Source organism: Thermobia domestica, chromosome 8 (genome assembly GCF_964235325.1).
Source record: "Thermobia domestica chromosome 8, izTheDome1.hap1.1, whole genome shotgun sequence".
Classification (NCBI taxonomy): domain Eukaryota; kingdom Metazoa; phylum Arthropoda; class Insecta; order Zygentoma; family Lepismatidae; genus Thermobia; species Thermobia domestica.
This window is the reverse complement of record NC_137461.1, coordinates 193542358-193570154: the sequence shown is the minus strand read 5'-3', so window position 1 is coordinate 193570154 and position 27797 is coordinate 193542358. Positions and strand designations below refer to the sequence as shown.

The 27797-nt window shown below is 35.2% G+C and overlaps 1 protein-coding gene across 3 annotated transcripts in view; it reads right to left on the bottom strand.

Moving 5' to 3' along the window:
- LOC145693400 (putative multidrug resistance-associated protein lethal(2)03659) overlaps positions 1-27797 on the bottom strand; it is a 309144-nt gene that overhangs the window by 128487 nt on the left and 152860 nt on the right. For all 3 annotated transcript variants that reach the window (XM_081769366.1, XM_081769367.1, XM_081769368.1), the window contains exons 9-10: positions 19570-19680; positions 4988-5185 (exon numbers count right to left, since the gene is read on the bottom strand). In XM_081769366.1, the coding sequence (XP_081625492.1) occupies positions 4988-5185; positions 19570-19680 (309 nt within the window). The remainder of the gene's footprint in view (positions 1-4987; positions 5186-19569; positions 19681-27797) is intronic.

The window sequence follows — 27797 nt, the reverse complement described above, 5'->3', positions numbered from 1 at the left end:
CAGCAGGTTGAGGTGAGGCATATTTTACTAGCATGGCATCTAATACTTTAAACCATGCCCTTTAATGTACCTTTTTTTATTTTTTATTTCATTTTTTTATTATTATTTTCCCTTTTTACAAAAAAAACGGACAAACCTGTAAAAGAATATTACAAATATATAAAAGATAAATTTTCTTTTTTTTTATCATTTGTCATTCATTAAAAACAATTTTTTTGCACTATTTTGGGCTGCTCCCTCTACCGCCACCTGAAAGTAAATTAAAAAGAATATACATTAATAACAATATAACAACAAGAGACACAGTGCGAAACAAATATTGGTTTGTACAAATTTCTTCAGAGTTTTTCCTGTCTTTTATTACTTCTTTTATGTTATTATTTGTTTATTTCTTGAGATCGCACCAAACATTCACATATAGGACACACAATTAACAATATGACACTAGCACTGACACTAAACACTAAACACAAAACAAGAGTAGCGTCTTCCTATTCCGGTTTTCATTCCAGGAATTTTATAAAATGCATTTATTATTTGTAAGCAGAATTCTGTATGTTATATTTTCTCTAAAACAGTTTGTGTTCCGTTCTCTCCTTCTTCTGTTTTCAATTCTTCTGTTCCACATGTTTCCCACTACGTGTTTTTGTCAATTCTTGGAACTTTTGTAGCTTTATTTTATCCTGTCTGATGTTTTCCCATGTTTCATTTTTGAGTTTGTCTCTAATATTTATTATATCTTCTCTAGTTATAAAGTGTGCACAAGTCCATGTTACATGTTCGGGTGTCTGGGCCATTCCGCAGATACATGTCTGATTTTCTTCTATTGTGATCCTGTATAAATGTGACTTAAATGGTCCATGGCCAGAAAGTGTCTCCATGGTCTCCTTATTTAGGTTTGGCATCTCTTTCCTTATTTGTATCGTCGGTATATATTCTTTTAGTTTCTGTCCTTTACTTGAGTTTTCCCATTCCCGTTGCCATTTCCTTTCAATAATTTTATCTAACTCTGCTTCGTTATTTGGAATTTGTCCTAGTATTTCTAAAATTTTTGCATTTTCATTATTTTTCGTCCACATTTTATAGGCCTGTCTTAGTACCTGGAAATGTATTGGTTCTTCCTGGGCCAGTACCTGTAGAGCCTCCGTTGACATGGTTTTTATTACACTTAGAGTTCTTATAAGTACCCCTCTTTGTGCCCGATTTATTGTTTGTCTTAGTTTTATGTTCATAAAAAGTCTGTGGCACCACACACTGGCACAATAGCTAAGTACTGGCATGATCACTGTTTTGTTGTAAGTTTGCAATATCCTCTTAGGGATTTGGTAGTCTCTTCTTGCTATTGTTAGTAATTTATGTGCTACTTTTTTGCTCTTATTCGTAATTTCCTCTATATGTTTTCCGTAATTTAATTTTTCATCTATCCATACTCCCAGGTACTTAAACTCTTTAACTCTGTCTATCTTTTTGTTGGATATCTTTAGAATAGGACCTCTTTGAATTTTCTGTCCAAAAATTGTATATTTTGTTTTTGTTCCGGAAAGTGTTAAATTATTTGTTGAACACCATTTTTGTAGTTTTTCTAGTATTATGTTTCCCTTTCTTTCTACTTCGTGTCTTGAAGATGCCGACAACACTATCGCTATGTCATCAGCATAACCAACTACTCCTTCTGTTTCTTCGAGTCGATTAAGACATTTCAAACATGGATCTATTACAATATCCCACAATGTTGGGCCAGATATGGATCCTTGTGGGCATCCTTTTGTACTATATGTAGTTATATTTTTATTTGGTGCTATGTATGTTGTGTTCCTATCAGTACAGTAATCTATCATCAATTCATACAGAGACTTTGGTACCCCCATTTCTTTAAATTGCTTAAATAGTGATGGCCACCATAGGTTATCAAAGGCCCCACTTATATCTACGTATATTACTACTTGATATTTCTCCGTCTTACCCTTTTCAATTAGTTCCAAAAGTCTCCTTATTGCAGTCTCAGTACTTCTTCCTTTCCGAAAACCATGTTGTAGCCTATCATTTTCTATATTTCTGTATTGTGTGTAACACTTGTGCCAGCAATCTAAGAAATTGGATTAATGGGAAGGGGCGCTTAGTGCCTTTTGCAGTGCCCATGATTTGGAGGGAGCCAAGCGACCACATCAGAGACTGTTATTTTTTATGGTTCCTTCCGTCAAGAAGGGAATTTCCACGAAGAAGAAGCGGGCCTTGATCTATCCTAACATTCCTTCTGCAATGCGCCCTGTTCCACATGGAGAAGGACTACCTGTTCCTGACCTACCTAAAGAATACGATCTTTTCTCTGATGAATATCAAGAAGTTGAAGCTCCTGAATCAAGTACTTCGAAGGACCCTACGTTTGTTGTAGAAGAACCTCCATGTGAACCACATAGACTTACTCAAGAGGAACTAAGTGATCTAATCAGAGACTTGGACCTCTAGAAAAGCAAAGCCGAAATTTTAACATCACGCTTAAAGCAATGGAATTTATTGCAGGAAAAAGTAAATATTTCAGTGTATCGGAATAGGAAGATGTTCACTTCATTTTTTACTATGGAAGACACACTTGTGGCATGTACAGATGTAAATTGTCTCATGAGGGCACTTAAAATTAATTACGAACCTACGGAGTGGAGGCTCTTTATAGATTCGTCCAAGGTGAGTTTAAAGGCAGTGCTTTTACATATTGGAAATGAACTTCCTTCAATTCCTGTAGGTTACGCAGTTCATATGAAGGAATCTTATGAAAACTTGAAACGTTTACTTCAAGCCATTAAATATTACGATTTATAGTGGCTCATTTGTGGTGACCTTAAAGTAATAGCATTGTTGCTAGGTATGCACTTATGGTATACAAAGTATTGTTGTTTTATATGTGAATGGGACAGTAGAGATCGTGGATCTCATTACCGCAAAAGTGATTGGAGTACCAGAGAAACTCTTCAGCCGGGAGTGAAAAATGTGCAGCATGAACCACTGGTAGATCGTAACCGAATTTTGCTTCCTCCTCTACATATTAAATTAGGTCTTATGAAAATTTTGTTAAGAGCATGAACCAAGAGGATGAGGCCTATAAGTACCTAAGAGGACAATTCCCTCGATTAAGTGATGCCAAAGTTAAAGAGGGTGTTTTCATAGGGCCACAGATTAGGCAACTATTCAAAGATCACAAGTTAACGAAATTCTCCAAGGTAAGGAGAAAGCTGCGTGGGAAAGCTTGAAGAGTGTTTGTTCACAGTTCTTGGGAAGACACCGAGCAACAAATTACAAACAACTGGTAGCAAAGCTGTTATTGTGTTACGAAAATCTTGGCTGCAATGTGTCTCTGAAACTCCACTTTCTTCATTCACATCTAGACTTCTTTCCCGAAGATTGTGGAGCAGTAAGTGACGAACATGGTGAGCGTTTCCATCAAGATATTGCAGCCATGAAGAAGAGATATGAGGGAAAGTGGAGTTCTAACATATTGGCCGACTACTGTTGGACTATTGCAAGGGGTGCTCCAGATGTAACCTACAAGAGGCAAGCCAAGCGAAGACGCTCAAAATAAAATAAACATAATCCTGTACAAGGGATCACTTGATACTTTTGTCTACATTGCAGTGTAGTTCTTGCACAAAAAGGTATTTGTACATATTTTTCATGTTTTGATGTTAATACTGATTTTTATTACGGAATTGTTAATGTTTAATTTGACCACGGTTACTTTATTTTCTGTATCGCTGTGAAACTGGTATTTGCGCAATTTTGAAAAAGGAAGTACAAGGGTATAGAAAGCTATAGGTTAGGGTACTTCTTAACTCCCCAGCTTATCACATCACAGTGAAATAGATAAAAAAAAGTGAAATGTAGGTTTTTACAAGGATTTTGCTTAAATGTTCTATAAATATTAATACATTTGTATATATACAGCTACTGTTGTACAAGGGCGTTTTGTTTCACAACCTGAGCTAAGAAAATTCTTCTATTATCATTTCCTTTCATATTATGCTTAAATGAATGTAAAAATCGCAATTTCAAAGAATTTACATACTTTCGATCAAAATTTGTTGAACAGTGTAATTTCATTTTTGTAAAGCTCTCTAAAAAATTATTTTAAAAAAAAGTTTACAAGCTTTTTCGAATAGCATAAAAACTACATCACAGTTGAAACGTTTATGAAAAGATGAACTGATGGAAAAAATAATATGCTTGGAATATAAATCACAATAACTCAGTGAACAAAACAAAAGCTACAAATCTATGGTAAATAAGCTGTTTGAAAAAGTTCAATTTCATAAATTGATTAAAATGTATGGAGATGAAGATTTGAGGCAAGATATAACTCGACTTTTGCACATTTAGAAGGTGAATTGGGATAATGTAAGCAAATACCAAAAGTTATAAGAGAATTTAAACATAAAGTGAATTGGAAAGAAATCTCATGTAATCAAAAATTATAAGAAGACTTTATAAGAGAATTTAAGGACAACGTACATTGGCGTTACATTGCAAGTGAACAAAAATTTATCAGAAGACTTTATAAGAGAATTTCAATATAAGTTCAATGGTGATTTTTGGGCACAATTGGTGGTTTTTCAGAAATTGTCAGGTCCGAGAGGATATATGTTTAATAACTTACTAAATTTACATTATTTAGTTATTCTTTTTTACCCATAAAAGGGAACTACATGGACCACCGAAATTTATAGATATATCATGACTCTATACTATACTAAAAAAATTTTAAATTTGACCATTTAAGGGTGGGTCAACGAACCCACTACCACAATTTAGATTGGGTGATCTTATGCTCCTGGACCATGGTCCTTAAGTCAGGGACCCAGGAAGACAAAGCTGTCCTTAAGTCACGCCCTTATTATTCTTAAGCGTTAGTGCAACTGTTAACTGTTTATTTACTTCAGAATAATGGAGAATCTATACTTTAAATTTAAGTCAAGTGAGTATACAGAGGAAAATATACCTTGCCTTCTTGTTTCGGTCCACTGACAACAACAAGACTACCTGGGAGTACTATTAAGTTTATGTCGCACAAGCTTTTTTCTGGAGAGTCTGGATCCCACTGTGCATCACAATCGGTGATTTTAACATCATATTCTCTGTTTCTCGTCGATAAGTCAGTCATCTGCTCAGAATGAAAATCGTCTTGACAAAGAAAGTCCTAGAAAAATAATCTTAGTTACAATCATGATAGAATTTCAACCTTTAAAAATATCAGTCTTATATTTAAACCTTTTCCTTGAACTATAAAGAATTAACTTACTTAAAAGACATATTATTTTAACCTAAACCTCATGAAGTAATTTGCTTAGTGTAAAAATAATGTATTGCAACGTATTAATAAACAAATTGTAATTTAAATCTAAGATGATTGTATATCAAAATGATAAGGCAAATATCGTAAGGTCCTGCATAATTAGCCTACACGTCTTCTGTGCTGGAGGCCTGGATTCGATTTACGGTGGAAGCTCATGTAGTTCGGAACTTAGTGCACTGTAGGTTCACGTCTCATAATCCCTCGGTACTGAAAGGGACGCTAAACATCAAGACAACCAACTAAATATCATAAGGTAATAAGTTATGTATAGTAATACTACTTCTTATATTACATTGCTTGTATCCGTTTAAACTGACTTGAAGTGAAAGGAAGATGTCAGTGGAGGACCAGAAAAAGCACCGTTGCAACTGTGTCCCCTCCCGAGTCACAAAATTTAAATTACCAAAGTTTTTTTTTTTTTTTTTTTTTAAAGAATTATGTTGTTTCCCTTATTTATTCACATTTACTTTTGCTACTTTCCATTTAACAAAACACCCTCGAAAAGTCCGTTACAATGAAATAACCTCTGAAATTTAAGTAAGAAAGGTTTTCCGTTAACCCTTATACCTAGATATAGCTTAAGTTCATGTAAGTCGAATTTGTATATTGCTTGACTATAATTTCGTACAACAGTAGTATTTTGTAAGTAAAACATCAGTCAACAAAATTTCCACTATATAAACTATAAAAGAATGAAAGATATAGTCTTCAAGTTATATACAGTTCGTCCTGGTATATATATATATATATATATATATATATATATATATATATATATATATATATATATATATATATATATATATATATATATATATATCGGGAGAGAGAGAGAAAGAGAGATGGAAGGACTGTTAGATATAGATAGATATAGATAGATATACAGGGGGTTAATGAACTATACCGACAAACTGTGAGAGGTGATTCCTCACATCAAAAATAAGAGAAAAAGTTCATATAGACCTATGGTGAAAAGTGCATAGTTTCAGAGCTAGGGCTGTCCAAAATGGCAAAAAAGCCAAATTTTAACAGGCCTTATATCGAATTCCAGAAACTGTGGATGATGGTCCTTATCAGCGTAAAGGAAGCTATGTATACACAATCCAAAAATGCATATTTCGTAAATTTTCAATAGGTATACAGGGTATTCCCTACAGGGTGTAATTCTCAGATATGCTCTCAATTGAGTTTTCAGATATACCCTCATTTCAAGGAAGGTCCAAAGTAGGCAGAAAGTAAGCGATCGCAACAATGGGCATCTAATGCTTCGGTGGGATGTTGGAAGTATTAGGAACCGGCAGCTCCATGTTTTTTTCTCTTTTGTGTGTGTGTGTTCGGAATAATGTGTGATGCGATGTATTTCGTCACGGTATATTACACATTTTCTTCACTTATAAGCGTGAAAGAAAACATTGCATCATGCGATTTCCCGAGCACAAGAAACCATGCTGCTGAGGTTCCTTAACACTTCCGACATCGCGCCAAAGGATTCTGTGTTCACTGCTATCAAGGCTTATCGTTTGCCTCCTTGGACCAATCATAAAATCAGAACATATATCAAAATTCGGTTGATGTCATATCTGGGAATTTCACCCTGTATGGAATACTCTGTACACCCACTGAAAATTAATGAAATATACATTTTTGTATTGCGTATGCGTGACTTCCTTTTCGCTCATAAGGACCACCATCCACAGTTTCTGGAATTCGAAATAGCGACTGTTGAAATTTGGGTTTTTCGCGATTTTGGACAGCCCTAGCTCTGAAACTATGCACTTTTCCCCACAGGTCCATATGAACTTTTTATCTTATTTTTATCTGAGGAATCACTCTTACATTTTGTCGGTATAGTTCATTAAAACCCTGTATTATGGGAAAGAACCCTTCGTTTTACGGACACTGTCAAATATGGACAAGAACTGTCTTCCTTTACACCAACGTTTTAGCGGCCTCCTCAAAGGACAAGAATTATTCTCAGCTCAGACGTATTAGCACAGAAGATACTTTCTGCAATTTGAAAATTAATCTTCAACTCATCCAGTAGTTACAAGCAAAGTTCGATGAAAAACTCGAGTTTGCAGGGTTACACGGGAGACAACTATGCATACTTTATTCCAAGATCTTCATAAACCGTCGACTGGTTACTTCTGTTTATATTTATCGTATATAGTTATATTATTGAATGTTTTCATTGAGTTACTTTTACTTTTAATAGTCAGGAACTAAATTAAGGGAGTTTTATAAACTTATAACTTGTATTTGAGAAGAAAATTATCATCCCTTCATTCCGCCAATAATTCAAATGCTGAGTATAGTGCTCCGATATTAGCCTATATTTGCATTTGTAACTAATCTATTTGCTGTGCACAGTATACAATTACCACATGACCTATCATCCGCATTTCTGTAGTCTCTCTGTAACGAATACATCTGATTTATGGACAAATGATCACCTCCCACTGTTATCCGTTATTTCTGGGTATTACGCATATCGTTGCAAACTGCAATAGATGTTAAAGAAGCAAGTCGCGAATTACTAAGTCGGGGATTACTATACTTTATTTTTTGAATGATACATAGCATCTCTGTCTAACGACTGCTCTGGTAGAAGATATTTGTTTCCAAGGTCATAGCTAATTCTTTCTAAAAGGAGAGAAAGCAGAATACACAGAGCCGGACTTTTGAATATAAAGAAGCTTTGTCAGAAAATCGTATGATTTTCCAATAGCTGTATTGTTTGTTTTACTGAATTTTATGTCCAAACGTTGTGGTGTGTAGACATCATATTTGTGACCATAATGAGTTGAGAAACATATTTGTGACCATAATGAAAATAATGTAGTTAGATATAGACAACGCGTTCGCGCCTCTATTGGCAATTAATATAGGTTTTCAGCGCTAAGCTAATGAGACCCAAATTATTGCTGCTGAAAGTGAGATCCAAACCATTACTGGGATCTAAGAAAAAACTCTACTAGAGATTGAATGCAACACTACATCTGTAGGAAGTGAGCGCAATAGAACTTGGTTACAACAAGGCACGAAATAGGACACAATCCACTGTATAACCTATTTGCGTTAGACAGCCTAAAGCTTTACTAATATAACGACCAGAGTTCAATTTCGATCTACTTGGCTGTCTGTGGTGAGAGAAGTGATAGAAGTGGCATTACGCTTAGTTTTGTTATGTCGTGAATTGAAGTGTGGTTCTTTACTATAGCTCTGTGGCTTTCCTAGTGGATATGTGATATCTCTGTATATGCGTTCAAGTCAGGAAACCTGGATATAATTCTCGGTAGAACTTCCGTGTTTTGATTTACATGTTAAGATTTAGGTTCTTAACGTAATTTAGCTTTCTTAGATAAGTTAATGATTAACTTAGACCATCCCAGGTCTTAACATTTAATTTCATACTCAATCCTTGCGGACGTTGACGGCAAAAGAAGAAGACTCAGGGTTCATCGTCTACAACAAGGCTGAAAATAATTATCTTTTCGCAAGTGACTTTTGGACACCACTTCCTGTTAAAGGTATGAGAGCGAACCTCCTCGAAGATCAAAGTTACCACCGCAGCCCTGGCAGATAGACGACCTATTAGCAGATCTCGTTATTGCACTAGATTTTCAACCCGAAAATGTTCAATCAGATCTCCGGCTGACCCTCGTATTTTATTTCTGTATCTTAGTCGACAAAGAAACATTGATGTCTTACGCGACCTAAGGATACAGAAACCTTTGCATGTTCTCCCAGACGATTGGGACTTCTGGCAACAATTAATGTGACCAATTTCTAACCTACCAGTCAAGATGATCTTGTCAAAAGTGTTAGAAAAAATAAACTGCACGTTGGAAATTTTACCTTTTCCATAAAATAATGATCACTGTAAAGTGGCTAATAGAATGTTTGTTAAACCTGGTGATTATGCACACAGAAACGAGAGTTATAGTATAATTTATAACAGACGTCGAGTTTAAGCAAAGAATTGTGTAACCATTATATCTTTTATTTTTAATGTAATGAGAGGCCAGATTACTGAAATTGAAATAAAAATAACTGATGAGGATATCGATTATATTGGTTTTGGTGGTAAATCTATAATTGACCTCTTACAAACATAGATTTTCTCAATAATAAATCGATAGGATTAAAAAAAATATATTCATGGTTATGAATTGCGAAGATTTCCACTAAAAAAACGAACATTTAAATGATCCAAATAAAGCCATAGAATATGACAAAGAAGATGGTAATGCATTTATACATTCTCACAAAGCAGATTGCTATATGAAATTTGAAGTTTTAGTACACATTGTGGACGAACTTACGTGGCAAATAATACGATAACACTTATAGATAATTTCTTTTCATTCTTCTTCATACTAACAGAACTTAGAAAGCATGGTTTTGTTATAGATAAAATTGATTTGCCTGGAACAACTTCAATTGTAATTGGAACTTCAAAACTTTCAAAATCTCAAGCTTCATATTTAAAATAAACTGATTTCGAAATAGATTATATGTTTGCATTGAAAACGATGTTAATGTTTTTTTACGTGGCTCTGATACATGGATATAAGAATGTAATGGTTCAATAAGAGTCTAATTATGAGAGCAAGTTAAAGTTAGGAATTTTAAAAGAACTAAAAGCCACGTGTTCATTAAATATGTATATTTATTCTTCAGGCTCATCCTTTGAGTTTGATGTAACTGCACACTTTAACTCGATAAACTGACATGCCTGATTTTGTAATTCTAACTTTCCACCTTGTTAGAAATGAAGCTCAGACTAAAGATGCTGGTAAATTAGATCAATATAATGTGAAGAACACTTATTTGGAAAATGAGGTTTATCCCAAAGAGAATAGAAATTCAGTTATTGTTAATCATGATTACTTTAAGATGTATAAAGGTTATAGTACATGTAAAAAAAATAAATAACATGTAGAAAGAAAAATGTATTATTATCCATACTAATTTATCAAAAATAAACCGAAGTTTGTAATTAATTGTAATAGAAAAATGAAAATATCTGTAACTGAAAGAATAAATATAAAAATTACAGACTTCTCAGAAGCTGTAGCTGATATGACAATATCTTATGTGATTTCAATCGGTCAAAAAAAACTTTCAACCCATGATTAAAAGAATTACAACGTGATTGAAGAATTTTAATTACGTTGTAATGTATTATGTATTGAGTTTTACAGATGCATTCCATAAAAGTCGTAATTGAAGATATTCTTTATAATAAACTAGCATATATTACCCGCTTCGCTGGGTTGAAATGAAAATTTAAATGCACAACTCCATATCTCATGTGTTTAATACCCGTGAAATATGCTTGCAGTAAATGTTAACATTATATCGCCTGTCATTTATGTTAACCCGCCGAGTGACACGGTCATGCGGGTTGCATATAAATACGTTTATTTTTACCTATGATGAACTAACAAAGGATTTGTACGTTATGGACACTTGAATGGTCAATTATCTCAAGACACTGGTAATTAAAAATTAAAGTGATATGATAAAAACCATCTAGGGTCCAAATCCTAATAACCCCCCAAAAATGAAAGAAATTGGTTCAGCCGTATTAGCGTGATGAGGGAACAAAGGATTTGTACGTTCTCTTTTATATATAAGATAATGACAGAACATATTGATTTCTTAAACAAAATTGAAAATGTTGAGCAAAAATCAGTTATTGGTCTGAAAGAAGTAGAAATAAATAAAGAATAAAAATTAAGAAAATGTAGAGGATAAAAATTAAGTTTGGGAAAAGTATTTTAGTTGAGTGTGATGAAGTTAATTTGTTCCTTCCTCCCTGATTTGTTAACCATATAACATAAAATGATAAATGAGATAATTAAAGATAAATTGTCTATTAAGTATACTGGATTGAACGATGATTATTCAACTTTAGAATTTTGTATTAATAAAAATGAATACAATTTTTAACGATTTACTATATAATAAATAAGAAACGGCGTCACAATTAAACAAGAAAAACAATAATAAAATCTTCAGAATTGTTAATTTACAAGATATAGAGAAAGATAATTCATATGAGATAAGCTTATAAGATTGGTTGAAATAAAATATACAAGTGAGAGAGTATTAAAACATTTACATGAAAAGTATAAAACCATAGTGCCAAATGTAAAAATTTCGAATATTAACAAAAACTACTTATATCGACCATATGAACATAAAGCTAACGTCATCTTTGAGCGTTGCTATGAACTAGAAATAAATAAATTGGCACTTGAATTCTTCAAGTACAGATTCCCTTTGTCATACCTACCTTTAATCCAAAAAAAATGTATTTTAGCCAAAAATTGACATTAGCTCTTTAGAACTAAATACGTCCAAATAATAGTAACTCACGCGGTGAACATTCAATTTCAGAAATCTTGAGATGCATATGGTTTTCTCGTTCCATAATATCAAGAGTATAACGAAAGTACAAGGGCGCGGTAAAAGAAAGAGTAATCGGATAAACGGCAAGTAGCGAGCAGCCTTGAATAGTCTAGTCAAATTACCTCTAAAACGGGCCAAACCTAAACATTTAGAATAAAAAGATGGGACCTCTGCAATTTGTCGTCATTAACATCCAGAAAATCCAAAAAAATCCAGTTAGGGTTTTCCGCCATTTTGAATAAATAGTCTGCCATCTTGGTTTCTCACATGCACTTAGTTTATGCTACATAACTTCTTAACTAATTAACATAGAAGGATAATTCTTTCCTTATTAAACTTCTAATATTATAGGCAAGGTAACAAGTTATTATCACTTTTCTCCGAGTAACCAGTTTTGCATAACTTTAGGATAAAGTGAAAAATTGGGATCTGTATTAGGGGACATATTCTTTTCATTGCCTCATATAACTTAACAGAGTAGAAATATGTAAAAAGTGCTCGGATAAAAGTTGTTGGAAATTCCATAAGCTTTTAAACCATGCATATATTGTGACAATATACAATGTCAGAGATGCGCAATGAAGCTTCAAATGTCATCGGATTGCCCACAATTTCTGTTGAAATATATGAATGAATCATTTAACATGAAGAAAAAGAGAGACTATTTAGTGACTTGAGACGGCTTTTCATTGCAATTTCCGGTAAATATCAGTAGATTTGGAAGTCCGGCTAGCTTAATAAATAGTTCGTAAACAATGGCGTCGGCAGGGGGCGCGCAAGAACTCTGAAAGTAGACTTTCGTGCCATCTTTCCGTATGTAAGCCTATGTGTTCATTGAAATTAATGTTTGAGATAAACGTTTCAAAAAGAAGATGAAATCTATTGAAATATGTTTTACTGATGTTGTTATCCTGCAAAAAAAAATCCAGTTGCAGGTTTTGCGCCTTTTTGAATAAATAGCCTTAATTCAGTGAAATTATGACAAAAATGATCACACTTAAAGCATTTTAACGCATTTTATTTCTGCATGCCTGCACTGGTTGTGATACAACTTTTGTTCCACACAGTAAATGGAAGAAAATTGCGTACAAACTACTGGAAAAAATGAAAAACTGCTTCGAGAAATTGATGATTTCAACAACCCAACATCATCTGCTGATGATGTGGCAGCTACTGGAGAAAAAAATGTTCTTATCGTTATGTAGATGTGCAGAGAAAAAATCCGGATTGTACAAGATTCTGGATGCACAGAAAGATTGTATCCAAACAACGCATTAGTGACACTTTGAACGTAGCAGTACTATCTCCAACAACAGCTGCTGCAAATCAGCATAGTCTCCATGTGTTCTATCAAGTTCAGCAGTGGAAAAATCAAGAGATATCTCCAATTAAATAGGGCTGAAGAATTTGTGATAATTGCCTTCGTTCTGTAACATTTGAACAACCTGTTCCAGAAGATTTGTTAAAGTTTATAACATGCAACTGCCAATCGAACTGCGGAGAAAATTGTGGGTGCAAAAGAAGAGCTAGATTGTTCATCATTTTGTGGGCAGAGTAGTGGACATGGATGTGGAAATAACACTACACTACTGTGTTAATTGAAGATACAGATGAAGGAAGTGATGATGAAGCTGTCACCAAAACCAACTTCTTTGAGAAGGAAGGTAACGAAAACTGTGGACATTCAACTGCAAAACGCCATCGAGAAAAGTAAGTCTCAAAGAACACTGGTATATTTAGAACTTCTGTTTAAGTTCATTTATCGTCGCAAGGCTTTTTACTTTGCCATATACACTGATCAGCAGTTGAATTAGAGACAGCAGGAAAGTTACAGAAACCGCCCTACAGATGCTGCACAAGTGCATGTGAATGAAATGCATCGCGAGGGTACTGCTGCCGTGTACTTCCTCTCTCGGTATCCGTGTCAGTGCAGTGTGTGATGGACAAGACGAAGAACCTGAGTGCACTTGGCCGTGGTCAAATCGTAGAGGTCAGAGACCTGGGTGGCTCGATTTCGGAAGTGGATGTGGCACTCGGATATTCAAAGGCAACTGTGTCAAGGGTGTATCGTGAGTACCTGGCTTCCGGTAAAACAGCACCCACACGGGCAAACTGCCGCGCTCAGGGGCGTGTCGACGACAGGAATAGACGCTGAGTGGCTCGCATCGTAACAGCCAATAGACGGGCCACACTACGTCAAATCGCGGAGAGGTTCAATGCAAGACAACAACACCGTGTCAGCAGCCACACAATTAGCAACCACCTGCTCACCATGGGGCACAGAGGCCATCGACCCACGCGAGTATCCCTTCTAGCAGCACTACACAGGAAACAACATCTAGCATGGGCAAAGGAACACTGCCTCTGGACCGTGGAGATATGGGAAAAGGTTTCCTGGAAAGTTTTACATTAGTATATACCGATGAACCGATAAGGGTGCGTCGCCAACCGCAAGATAAAATGGATCGGTCGTGACAGCAAGGAACTGTGCAGACCGTTGGTGGTGGTATTCTCATCTGAGGCATGTTTACATGGAGTGAAATGGATCCCCTAACACGTGTAACGCAGTCCCTCACAGGTAAACGCTATTGCGATATTCTGGAGGACCATATCATGTCATTTGCTCGGGTGCTACTTCCAGGTGGTGACCTCATCTTGCAGCAGGAGAATGCGCCGACCCACCGCCATAGAATTGCAGCAAATTGGTTTGATTAGCACTCCTCTGGTCTGGCAACACTGTCATCGGACCTCAATCCGATCTAACACATCTAGGACGCCATGGAACGACGCCTTCGGCTGTGGATCCTCTTCCAACTAACCTGCAAGCTTAGTGGTGAGACTTTACAGCTGATATGGATTGAGATTCCACAACAATACTTCAGGCGCCTCGTGGAGTCCATGCCGCGGCGGGTAGTCTCCGTTATCAAAGTGAAAGGTGGTGTTACACGCATTAGGTACGTCTCAACAATTCAACTGGTGATCAGTGTATATTGTCTTCTTTTTTATAACTACAATACTTTTAAGTTTAGTAGTTTAATAGATGCGCAGAAGATTCTAAGCACAATTTGTAAAGCTAGTACGTATAGTGACTTAGTGAAAATCATGAAACAGGATATGATGGTATTTGCTGTAAATAGCATACAAAACGCATCTCAAATAATTCCGGTAAGTATATTTTCCATCATTTTTAATAATTAATCCCTTGTTTAAATCTCCATTTTTATTTTTCCCTAAATTTATATTTTCAAGCACTAATAGATAAAACTTTAAGGTACATTGAACTTTTGGTAACGCCAATGCGGAGAAAGTGATCACTTATTATGTAACCTATAACATTAGAAGTATAATAAAGAAAGAAAAATACATTTACGTTTATTGGCTTATGAGCCATAAGGCAAAATCTAAGTGCTGAGGAAAATTTCAAGATGTCGTACTCCTTATTTAAAATGGCGGAAAACCAGCAACTAGAGTTTTGGGATTGTTTTAGTATAATATCAATACATATAACATATTCCAAAAGGTTTAATCTTTTAAAAAAACCTTTAAGTTTGATCGATTTTTGTCGTAATTGCACTGGACTAGGGCTATTTACTGAAAAAGGCGGAAAACCCGCAACTGGATTTTTGCAGGACAGCAACATCAGTAAAACATATTTCAATAGATTTCATCTTCTTTTTGAAACGTTTATCTCCAACACTAATTTCAATGGACACAGGCTTACATACAGAAAGATAGTACGAAAATCTACTTTCAGAGTTCATGCGCACCCCCTGCCGACACCATTGTTTACGAACTATTTATTAAGCTAGCCGGACTTCCAAACCTGCTGATACTTACTGGAAATTGCAATGAAAAGCCGTCTCAAGTCACTAAATAGTCTCTCTTTTTCTTCATGTTAAATGATTCATTCGTATGGTCAACAGAAATTGTGCGCAGTCCGATGACATTTGAAGCTTCATTACGCATCTCTGACATTGTATATTGTCACAATATATGCATGGTTTAAAAGCTTATGGAATTTCCAACAACTTTTATCCGAGCACTTTTTACATATTTCTACTCTGTTAAGTTATATGAGGCAATGAAAAGAATATGGCCCCTAATACAGATCCCAATTTTTCACTTTATTCTAAAGTTATGCAAAACTGGTTACTCGGAGAAAAGTGATAATAACTTGTTACCTTGCCTGTAATATTAGAAGTATAATAAATAAAGAATTATCCTTCTCCGTTAATTAGTTTAGAAGTTATGTAGCATAAACTAAGTGCATGTGAGAAACCAAGATGGCAGACTATTTATTCAAAATGGCGGAAAACCCTAACTGGACTTTTTGGGATTTTCTGGAGGTTAATGACGAAGAGATCACGAACAAGTTTCAGAAAGTATGATCTTTTTATTCTAAATGTCTACCTCAAACCTTATTTCGACTGCACTATGAATGATTGTGATCTATGAAGACTCAGCTGTAACGTATCTAGACTGTACTAACAAATCTTAGCCGGAAAATCTACCCAGTGCATGAGGCGTTACACTCGGCAGCCATACTCCATGTGTGTAGCATTTGGTTCACAGAATGGACTTCAGAAGACGACAGCCCATGAAAATACCACTTTTCGCTGTAACCCATCACACCCAAAGTTATGCATGAGCCACAGGACACCGCGATTAGACTCTCAACGATTTGAAGAAAGTAGCATGGAGTGATGATTTTCTATTCCAACTACACCACGCTGATGGTAAACTACGAATAGAGCCATAGATCCAGCGTACCAGGATAGAAATGTATAACGTCCTAGAGTGTTTTCTGCTGGAAATGTTTGGCATCTTTTGTACATTCACCACTTAACCCCACTACATTGAACTACATAGAACTACTAATTAATCACTTGCACCTCTTCATGCTTGTTTTGCCATTTGAACCTAAATTAAGTGTACCACTAGGAAAACTGCTTCTGTCACAGATTCCGGTTGGTTACCACCTGGTTTAAGTAATATTTTACTTACTTTTTCCTGCTGAAATGACCATTTGAAAGCCCGGACTTATGTCTCACTGCAGAAAAAAGTGTCCAAGCTTGGCATCCAACACTGTCAATCTTAACTGATTTCTGAGGAATTTTGTAAAACATTTGGCAAGCAATATCTGTCTATCACTTTCGCAGACTTATTAGGCCTTATGCAGAATCATTTTGACGCGTGATTAGTGCCATACTAAACAATTCGACTAACATGTTTCCTGCAGTAGTCAGGCCTTTAGTATAACGTTAATCATGTGTCAAAACGACTCTGCATAAGACCCATTGAATCTATTGTCTCGTCATATGGCGGCCGTTATTATGGACAGAGAAACATCAGCTCTTTACTACTCAGGTTTCACTAATTCAGTAGCATTTCAGAGTATTAATAATATATACAAGCTAGTTTTTCATATCAACTTTACGTTACACCAACTCTGTTTTTTTTTCCTATCCTTCTTATACTTAAGTAATTTTATAAATTGGAAAATCATCTGCTTTGATTTGCAGCTCCTTGTGTAAGATACGGAAACTTATAATTTCAATCCAGGTGTATGTGTGTGTGTGTCATACTTTGTATTTTGGTAAATAACTACTGGCCGGATCAAAACCAAATTTGGTGGACAAGTACATCATCTAAGGAATAAAGACAGGGACTTTTATACGATAAGTTAGTTTACAGATGTTACCATTTAACAATAAAGAATTATTCACTAGACCACCGGAAATAGGGCGACACGTTTAATGTTTCTCACAGTGCAGCTTGCTGACATTGATTTCTCAGCACAGTTAGTAATTGAGGGTAGTCATGACGTTTACTAACGCTAAACATACTCTTGTTGAGAATTTCTGTATTTAATAGGTAACATTTGTGAACGCGATTTCTCCTAACGCAAATTGGGCGAAATTTCAAAACAATTATATTTTCATAACTAGTATGAAATAAGTTTTCAAATGATATGCTACTTGACCCATGTTACTATTTACGAAAACTGAAGGTTACACCACTGGACCGCAGTGAGTGGGGCAATGCGGCTGAATTTGCCACAGTTATTCGTCCCCCTCAAAACTAATGTTGACGGGTTTCAGGATTTTTCAATCAAACCCCTCTATTACGAGATACAGGGGGGTGGCAAATTTTTAATGAACGACTCTGTATATATTGTTTGCTTATAATTATCTGCAAAATTTTCTGTCTTTCCTCTTGTCGCATGCCATGTTCCTTGGGTTTCCAGGCCTCTGCAAGCATCGGGATTTTCGTCTGCTTTCTGTCGAATGCGCATGCCCAAATACCTGTTTCCTTACTCCTCCTCATCCCTTGCAAACCTACATTCGCTTTACATATATGTTGGCGTATTCTCAAGTATTACCAAGTCTATCTATTTTGAACTAAGCTGTAGTTTCTGTACAGCACATGAGCGCTAACGTCAAAGAAATGGAACAAAACAGAAATGGTTAGTTCAACGCCTTTTTGAAGCATGTCGCTCATGTAAATGATAATATAAAAATAGTTATGCTTTAATCGTAATTAAATGCATGGTAATTGTAATGTCCCAGTGGTGTAGCCAAACACTCTGAGGGGCTCACACACACAATCATAAATATAAAGCATTCTGTATAATCACGGTCACCGATCTTGTAGGCGAAGAGACCCAGCATCCCCTGCCCCTCGCAAAGATTCCTTCGGCCCTTCAGTGCCTGGATATCTGACAACGAAGTAGACACACAGAAACAGGCCCCCAAAGTTGTTTAAGTACTTCCTATTTGCATCATCAAATGACATACATACTCAGGCTCATATTCACCAACGGGCATCTGAGGTCTGGATCTAAGATTACAAATTTCTAGGTATACTTATATATATATAACTCTATGGCCTATGGAACCCGGAGGTTCAATGCCGCGTTTACAAAAGCTCTCCACTGATTTCTATCCTTAGCTAACTGCATCCAGTTTCTACTTTCTATTCCAATCTCTGCGAGATCCATCTTAATATTGTCCTCCCATCTGCACCTAGATCTTCCTAGTGGTCGTTTTCCGATTGGTCTTCCAGTCAAGACTTTGAAAGCGTTTCTACTTTCTTCCATTCTAGCTACATGACCCGCCCACCTAAGCCTCCTAGAATTGACGACCCTAACAATGTTGGGTAAGCCGTATAAATTATGTAGTTCCTCGTTATGAAGTTTCCGGTATATATATATAAGAACCTGCCCACGAGAGAGAAATACACTGAACTATACTGAAAACAGTGGTGCCGAGTTCTCTAGTCACAACGTTAGTGGCACAAGAAAGAGCGGAGACAATTGCTTATTGGCTTCTAATGTAATCCACGCATTTGCTTCTGTATGCCTGGCCAGGCCCCCTACTTTTTTGGTCACCAAACCAATTATTATGAGTAGTTATTGATACAAAGAGATCTAGAATTATGACGATTGGGCCCCCACAATTGGGGGTAAATTGGCAATAATTGCAGTAGTATTGTGTCTCACAGGTGACTAACTTTGTCATCCCCATTTCGGAATACAACGCTACGCTACTGGTAACTACTGGACGAAATTTAGTGGGCAAATAGCTCGGTAAATGAGGCTAGGTTCCAAAGCTTGGCTCCCTGGGAGTTTCTGCGTTCAGTTCATCCGGTCTGTTTCTATTTCTTCATACAATATTCGTTGAACGTAAAATGCAGTTAAATATTTTTATGTTGTCAAATATATTTTTTTACAATTATTAAAATAAAACGGCGTGGTGTGATAAAACTTACCTAACAATCCCTTGGTGACTAAAGTTGTTTCTACATACCTCTATAACAGATAAAGCCTTTCTAAGTTTGTAAATCTGCACAAAACCATCAACTCCTTCAATTAATATCGTTTTGTATATTACTGTCAAATATATAATAATACAAGTTACCTGAATAAAGAAAACACTAATTACTAAATAATTTAATCCAAAAGTTAAATATTACTAACATAAAATACTTAAGATACAACATTACCAGTATCCCTTAATCAAAACTCAGTGAGCCTTATGCAGAGACACTCTAACGCGTGACTAGTGCCATACTAAAGAGTTCGACTAAGATATTTCCTGCAGTAGTCAGGCCTTTAGTATGATGCTAATCATACATCAAAACGACTCTGCATAAGGACCAGTAATTCTAAGGCACATAATAAGCCATACAACTTTAATAAGCTGAAATGGTTAAATACCTAGTACTAGATTTCATGGGGTAAATTTAATCAATGGATAATTTAAATAGGATAGGAACATTGAAAGTTGGTATCATATTACAGAGAGGAAAATTCAAAAACCTTAAAGAAGAAATGAAACAAATAATCTAGGCTTGATAGGAGCTCGGGTAAAGTTAGATGACAAAGTGATTAGAAATTTAAGAGATTAAGATTAGGAATTACATTTTTGGACCTTCAGCATCCATAGCCATGTTAGCTCGTCACGTATCAGGAATCACTCGGTGATCGCAGTACCCGGAAAATTGGAAAGGAAGAAAGAAATAGGAAGGAAGAAGCAGATTGGGACAATTATGTTATGTACCATCACGACATTTGCCTGGTGGGAATGAAGAAAATCCAGAAAAACCTAACACAGGATGGCTGGTCTGAAAAGAACCTTTACCTTTTTTCGATCGAGTTTTCATACAAGGAATCGAACCCGGGACCGCTCTCACCAAACGCGAGACCTTTAAACACTGTGCTACTGGGAATTTAGGAGAGAAGGATATAGAATTTTCCATTCAGGTAATGAAAAATGCTATTGTCAACGTGTAGGAGCAATTCTTGATAAGCGCCTTGAAAGGAAGGCAGGGAAAATGGAATTTGTAGATGTAAAAGTTATAATGTTAAGACATAAAGGAAAAAAGAAGGATCTAATAAATGAAACAGACATTTGCACATACCCTTTTACAAACAATTGAAGAAGTAGATAGTTTATGAGAAAATGTTAAGAGTGTAGATAGGGAGAAACATGTGTAATTGTAATAGGGGATTTTAACGCTGTTGGAGAAAGAAAAAATATATTGTCTTAGGCGAATATGGTTTAGCCGAAATAAATTAGAAACACTGCTAAATTACAAGAATTACTGTTAAATTTCTGTTGGTATAATTCACTACTAATTGTGAACACTTTCTTCAACCAGGCCAAGAGAAGAAGATGCACACGAAAATCCTCAATAGAAGGCCAAAAGTACCAAATAGATTATATTATGATTCTGGAGAGGCATTGGAATACTCCGAAGAAAGCTAAGACTCTCCCAGGACCAACATTTTCTCTCATTATAACCTTACGCTGGCCGAAGTGGATATTCAACTGAAAAATGTACGATAATATACTGAAAATGTAGCTACTTTCTTCGTAGCTAGAAGAAAAGTAGCCAACAAGAAGTGGAATACCGAAAAATCGAGAAATGAGGCAGTAAGAAATCCTTACGTACAAGAACTAGAAGAAAGTACTCAAATGAGTGGTAAGAACGGGCTGTATGACCATATTAATTTTGGCTGGAAAATGCTGCAGAATGCTGCATAATGCAAAAAGCTGCAGAAGAAGAACTATCATACCGTGAACAGAAAACGGTTAAGAAAATATGGATTAAAGAACAGGAAAAATTATTTATTTAGATTTACGTTCCACGATTATGCTCTTATACTAAAGGAGATGGGATTAATGAAAAGGAATGATGGTGAAATTAAATTTTTATACTCTCCCACTGAGAATCAAACCAAGGATCATGTGTGCCAAAGGCACACGCGCTATCAATTGACCTGCGGGAAGGGCTAGGTTAAAGAACAGATGGTACAGATAATTAGGGAAAGGAAAATATGAAAACATTAGTACTGAAAGTAAAAAGACGAACAGGAAGCTAAACACGAGTTACGAAGGGAAATAGTTACAAGGGAATCAGAGCAAAGAAAGAGATTTACAAAAGAAAACGTGAGGACATAGTTGAATTACGAAGAGTTATGAAAGGTAAAGAAATGTACAAGAAGATGAAATCTAGGAAAATCCGGAGATTGGAAGGTACTATGGCGGTTAGTCAGTGAACGAAGTGAAGTCTTAGGAAGACTGAAAGAATATAATGAGGGCTTATATAATAATAGGGACAGACTTCTGTACAAAATTCAGTAGGCGAAGATGATAAAGGGTTTAATATACGTCGGGACGAATTTGAAAGAAAAAATATATTCGAGATTAGGAATGTAAAGGTAACCAGTATACCAATCGGATTCATTAAGAATATGGGAGACCAGGAAGAAAGGATTTATAATGAAATATATGAAACAGAAAACGGACCAAAAGATTTCCTGAAGACGATAATGATACTATTGGCTAAGGAATCGACCCCAGACGATGTGAAGACTTCTGAACTATGTAGTCTCATATCACATACAATAATAATTACACTGAGAAAATAATTGTATGTGGCGTACGTAAAATCGTATATTATATTTGTACATCCTGTATTTTTTGGACTTAACGTACAACAAACGTATAACTGAAAACCCATGTTTTATAATACTTTCTGTGTAAGTGTTCCATCTGTACGTACTTTCCGTAGGAAACAATTTAGTCGGTCAATATACATATATATATATAACATATATCTGACGAAGGTAACACACATATATGTATGTAATATAAGGAAGACTGTTAGATATCAGACATCCTGCAACGGCATGATGTAACATCTATGGGCAGTGCCTATGTAGCATATGGATAACGTATGCTCCGTACTGATTTATGTAGTAAGCAAGAGGATTTCGTATATTTGTACAATATACCGTTGTCCGGAGAACGGATTTTTTTCAGTGTATGCATCAAATATTGAAAAGAGTGTTGTTGGACGGGCGAACAAATAAAGAAGCTGAGGAGGGGAAAGGATATGAAAGATGCGGTTAGCGTATTTAAGAGTAATCGATGAAAGATTAGTTTGTATGTATTATGTGTGATTTTCGGGGGGGAGGGGTTACGAAAGGCTTTCACCTGGTGAATTGGGAATTATTAGTGGAATTTCTAAACAAAAAATAGGAAGAAGGAGAGTTGGGTTGCAATGGAAAGATGGAAGACTCATAAGGAAACTTATATACGCACGAACATGCAAATGTTAGAATAGGAGAAGTGAAACAAGAGAGTGTAATTGCAGGAAGAGTTCGAAGGAGTGTTGCCTCTTACTAACGTTATTTCATATTTATCTAGAAGCAGCAGAGTTAGAAATGAGGGGGCGTGAGAAGACGACGTCCCCTTTGTAAGATGAAAAGTTTGCCCTAAACAAGGAAGAATATCACTGACTATTTTAGTAAAAAAAAAAAAAAAAAAAAAAAAACTTGGATGATGATCTTGATTTTGTTTAGTTGTTTTTTGTTCTGCATCAACCCTATTGGTTTAGTCGGTCCTCTACGAAAGTTTGATTGCGCATCCACCCCTTCTCCAGGGCTTGTGTTCTCGTGACGTAGCCAAACAGTTGTCTATCCGTCCTCTTAGTTCTGGAATTCTGTTTCCGCTCCTATCTAGAAGAGATAGTTAAGAAGTCCTACATTATGAAGACGGTAGAATGATTAAATGTATACTACTTGCATATAGTATAGCGATAGTTGCGAAATCTCAAAGAATATTAATGGGATGTTATAAAACTTGAGCATGTATTGAGCATGCTAAGAAATAAAAACAAGTGTTAGAAAAAATAATCGAAAGTGATTGTGAAAGCGGTCGGTATCAAATATAGAAATAGGCCTATAAGGAGAAAAAGTAGAACAAGTGACTAGATTAAGATATATGGGTAGTATTATTTGTGAGGACGTGAAGTGCGAATGTGAATTATGATCGAATATAGGAATATTGAAAGAGGCATTTTGGAAAAAGAAAAAAATATTGATTCTTGAAGCAATAATTAAGAAAAAGGTCAATAAAATGTTCAATGTGGGACATTGTATTCTATGAGGCAGAAATATGAACATTATGCAAACCGATAAGAAAGGACTGTAGACTTTTGAAACGTGGGATGGAGAAGACTGAAGAGAACGAATGAGGAAGTATAAGAAATAGTAGTGGAGAAAAGAAATTTAGATGTAATTAAAACTATTTGAGACATAGGCTAAGAAGGAACTGTATCATAAGTAGACATTGGATTTTTATGCAGATGCATATTTTGTTTGCTTATATGCGTCTGTGTTAAACTTGGTAGGGTTTCTAACAATAATAGTGCATATAAATGCACATTAAAATTGAATTTGAAATTTTATAGTGCATATAAATGCACATTTCAAAGTTTAGAGCATATATTAGTGATTAAGAGCATATTCCGCATATTCTATAAGTTTTTATTTCAGATGTATGATTATAGCATAGAAGAAATCCTATTTTTGTTTGAATTTATAATGCATTTACATGTCTATGCCATAGAATGTCTTTTTTTGCATGGAAGGAAGAATACCTAGTTTATGGAGGACCAATAATGTTGGCAACCGATCAGCAGAGCAAAGACGCTAAGAGAAATCTGACAATAATAAAGACAATGTAATATCGTGTCGACATCAACTCAGAAACAAGAGACGCGAGGAATGCTGCTTAGTGTATGCCTAGCTCTAGTTGATGAAGTTCAGCACGGGATCCAGTTAGTTCCTGGTAAATTTGGGCACCCTTGGAAAAGAAATTGACGAATGTTGTTGTAAGAAACTCCGACTACAAAAGAATTGAAACCACGAGAAAATACCTTCAAGGGTTAAATTCAACTTCCCAGAAAATATAGATATTTACTAAACTTGCTCCTTTCTATAAATATTGTCCAGTAACATCTATTTGTTAACAGGTATTGCTGGCTAAGTCACAAACTGACACCAAAAAATTAAGAGAAGCATCTTGTGATATACTGTAAGGGTAATTACAGGAAGGAGTAAATCCTTACAAACAATTTTTATTTATTTATTTATTGTACCGTGGAAACGTGTAGAAAAGTAAGGTTCATATTATATTTTGTGAAATAAATGCACTCTAAAATATAAATGTGAAGAAAAAGTAAAGATCGTGTTCTCATATCACTGTGTTTATTTTAACCTCTAAAATATGTGTGTGTATTAAATAGTTACGGTGTATAAACTGTAACTGGCATAAAAATAACTTCTGAAGAGAGGTCCCTGAAAATTAAAGTACACTTCTATGTTATATTTCATCTACAAAACTTTGCCACAACTTTGCTGCATGTTTGAAAATGCTCTCTTTTATTGCATTGTTAGTCCATATTTTAACACATTTAACAGCATAGTTCCATGTATAGTTCATGAATTTTAAGTGCATAAAAATTCGATGTTTAATCATAAGGGATATGTTAGAAGGTACGATGGAAGATAAAAGAGGGAGGGGTCAGAAAAAACTGTAACTGATGCACGCTATTAAAACAAAAAATTCGACGTGAAGGCGAAGAGGTTACCTAAAACCATGGTGCACTAAAGCTTCTCATTTAACGGCATATAACCTGCCAATAATGATATTATACCTATGATGATGATGGTAATGAATAATCAGAATTACTTTTTTAATGTATTGTTATGAAGGCTTACTTTCACTATAATTAATATGATATATTTATTTATTTTTAAATTGAATAATAATAATAATAATAATAATAATAATAATAATAATAATAATTTAAAATACAATATTTCAAAAGATACAGAAATTGATATTACACCATAATAAACATTATACTTCACGTCTGAAATGTTTATCGAGGAATCTTAGAAAAATATGTGTCAAAATTAAGTAATGTGCAACCCTTACAGTTCAATAAACGCTTAAACTTTGAGCTTTGACTTTAGCATGAATTATAGACATCTGCAGAATCAGTGGGAATCTCAGCATACAACGCCATGTGCTGTATATAGTTCTGCGTATTATAAACGGTTGACAGTACATTCACATCATTAATTTTTGTCTGTAACTTTCGAACTTTTAGATATTCCGTATGAAACTGTTGTGGTAATGCCAATGAAAGATATGTACGTGAAAGACAGTTCGTTTCTTAAAGGAGTCTTTTTGGGAAAAGTCTGAAGATTGGCAGAAATGAAATGGACTGAAAGAGAGATAATATTTTATTGATGACAATGTTCCGCATATATATATATATATATATATATATATATATATATATATATATATATATATATATATATATATATATATTAGGATGATTCTTAATTTTAGATTTATGAATTTCTTTGGACGAACCCCTTAAACTGGTTCCATATGGAACCAAATTAAGCCAGGATAAAGATTAGCTCCATTGAATAATATTAAATAGTGCCTCAAGCGTCCTAAAGTTTTGAATCCGATTACAATACACAGTATATGGAAAAAATCTAGAATAAACTCTTGTAATTTAGAAACAGCTTAAGGGAATGTGAAGATACCCTGGATAATGAAACTAGAGGAAGAAAGACAGCTAATGTTGTATAGTATTGTCATAGCGGCCATCTTAAAGTCCGCCATCTTGGATTCAGGTCAAAATTTTTAAATAGGAAGAGGCCATGTGACATATCGTTTTGAGGTAGCGTTTCACCAGAAGCACAAATCTGGTAGGCTACTATTTTATAGGTAACTCTAGTCGTCTAAGAATTATTACCTGTGAAAAGATTTCTCTTTTTCACAGGTAATAACTCTTGCACGACTAAAAGTAAAGACATGAGTTTGGCGTGAAAAGAACAAAAGAGGAACGCAAAAGAAAAGTGCACTTCTGAAAATGATTTGTTTGAATTTTATACACCAAAAGACATGGAGGTAAAAATTTCAAGAAATGAAGAGGAAAACCTAGTTAAGAATGTTAGAGAAAATGTAAATATGGATGCGTATATGCCCGGACCCTCCAAGAGATGTAAAAAGGGAAAAACTAATTTTATTACTCCAAGACAGGTTGCTGCTCTTGATCGATACAAGGTCACTGATAGAGCAACAATACATATTCTGACAGGGACGGCAGAAGCATTAGGCCACAATGTAGAGAAACTAGAAAATAAAATAGGTATTCCATTCACCGATGCTGAGAAAAAAGCAGTAGCGGAGTTTCACAGGATCACAAAAACAATTTCGGAGTGCATTAAGTGCGTTAGTTGTGCAATGGGACGGAAACCAACTGCCGAATTTGATTGGTATAGAGAGTGTCGACAGGTTATCAATAATTATCACAGAAGATGGTCATGAGAGGCTAATTGGTGTTCTCAGTTTGTCATCATCAAGATTAGGACATATTGCTTTTACTACAATTCATTGTCGTGAAGAATGAAACTTGATAAAGTTCGTGCAGGCAGTTTGTTGTGACACTGCTCCCTGCAATATGTGTCATGTCAACAGTGCTTCCATTCTGCTAGAGCAGAAGCTCCAAAATAATCTTCTATACTTCCCTTGTCGACACTACATTTATGATTTGGTTTTAAAATGTGTATTTGACTAGTGTTGTGTTTCGTTTGCATCTTCGGACGTTCTCCTATTTAAACGTTTTTAAAACGAGTGATCTACGTATCCCATTCACCATTACAAGACCTACAATATTTGAAAGGTTTGTACAGTTATAGACAAATAGATACTGAATTGTCTGAAGTGGCTCTTTCCAAATTTTCTCTTCATCTCTCGTACTTGACGGAGGAATATGTAGCATTAGGATTTTTTGATGATGAAGTTAGCATAATGGAAAAACAAAAATTGATTGAAAGAATTAAAACTGTAAGAGGAAACCGTGAAGCAGCAAAGACACTTGACGCAAGAGGTGAATCATAGAAATCAGTGATTTTGTTATAACAAAGAAATTTTTCTCGAGAGATTTAAAATATCCAAAGGGTTTCTTGAGTGTAATCCGATTTCATGATCAAATAGCAATGATTATCTTCAAAGAAATACAGTAGTTAAATTCATCCACATAACAAACGATGCAATGGAAGGGGAGTGAAAATAATAGACAATTACAACAACGTTTTTACGAAAAATGAGGATCAGAAACAGTTTCTTTTGCAGATAGTGAAGGCCCACATACA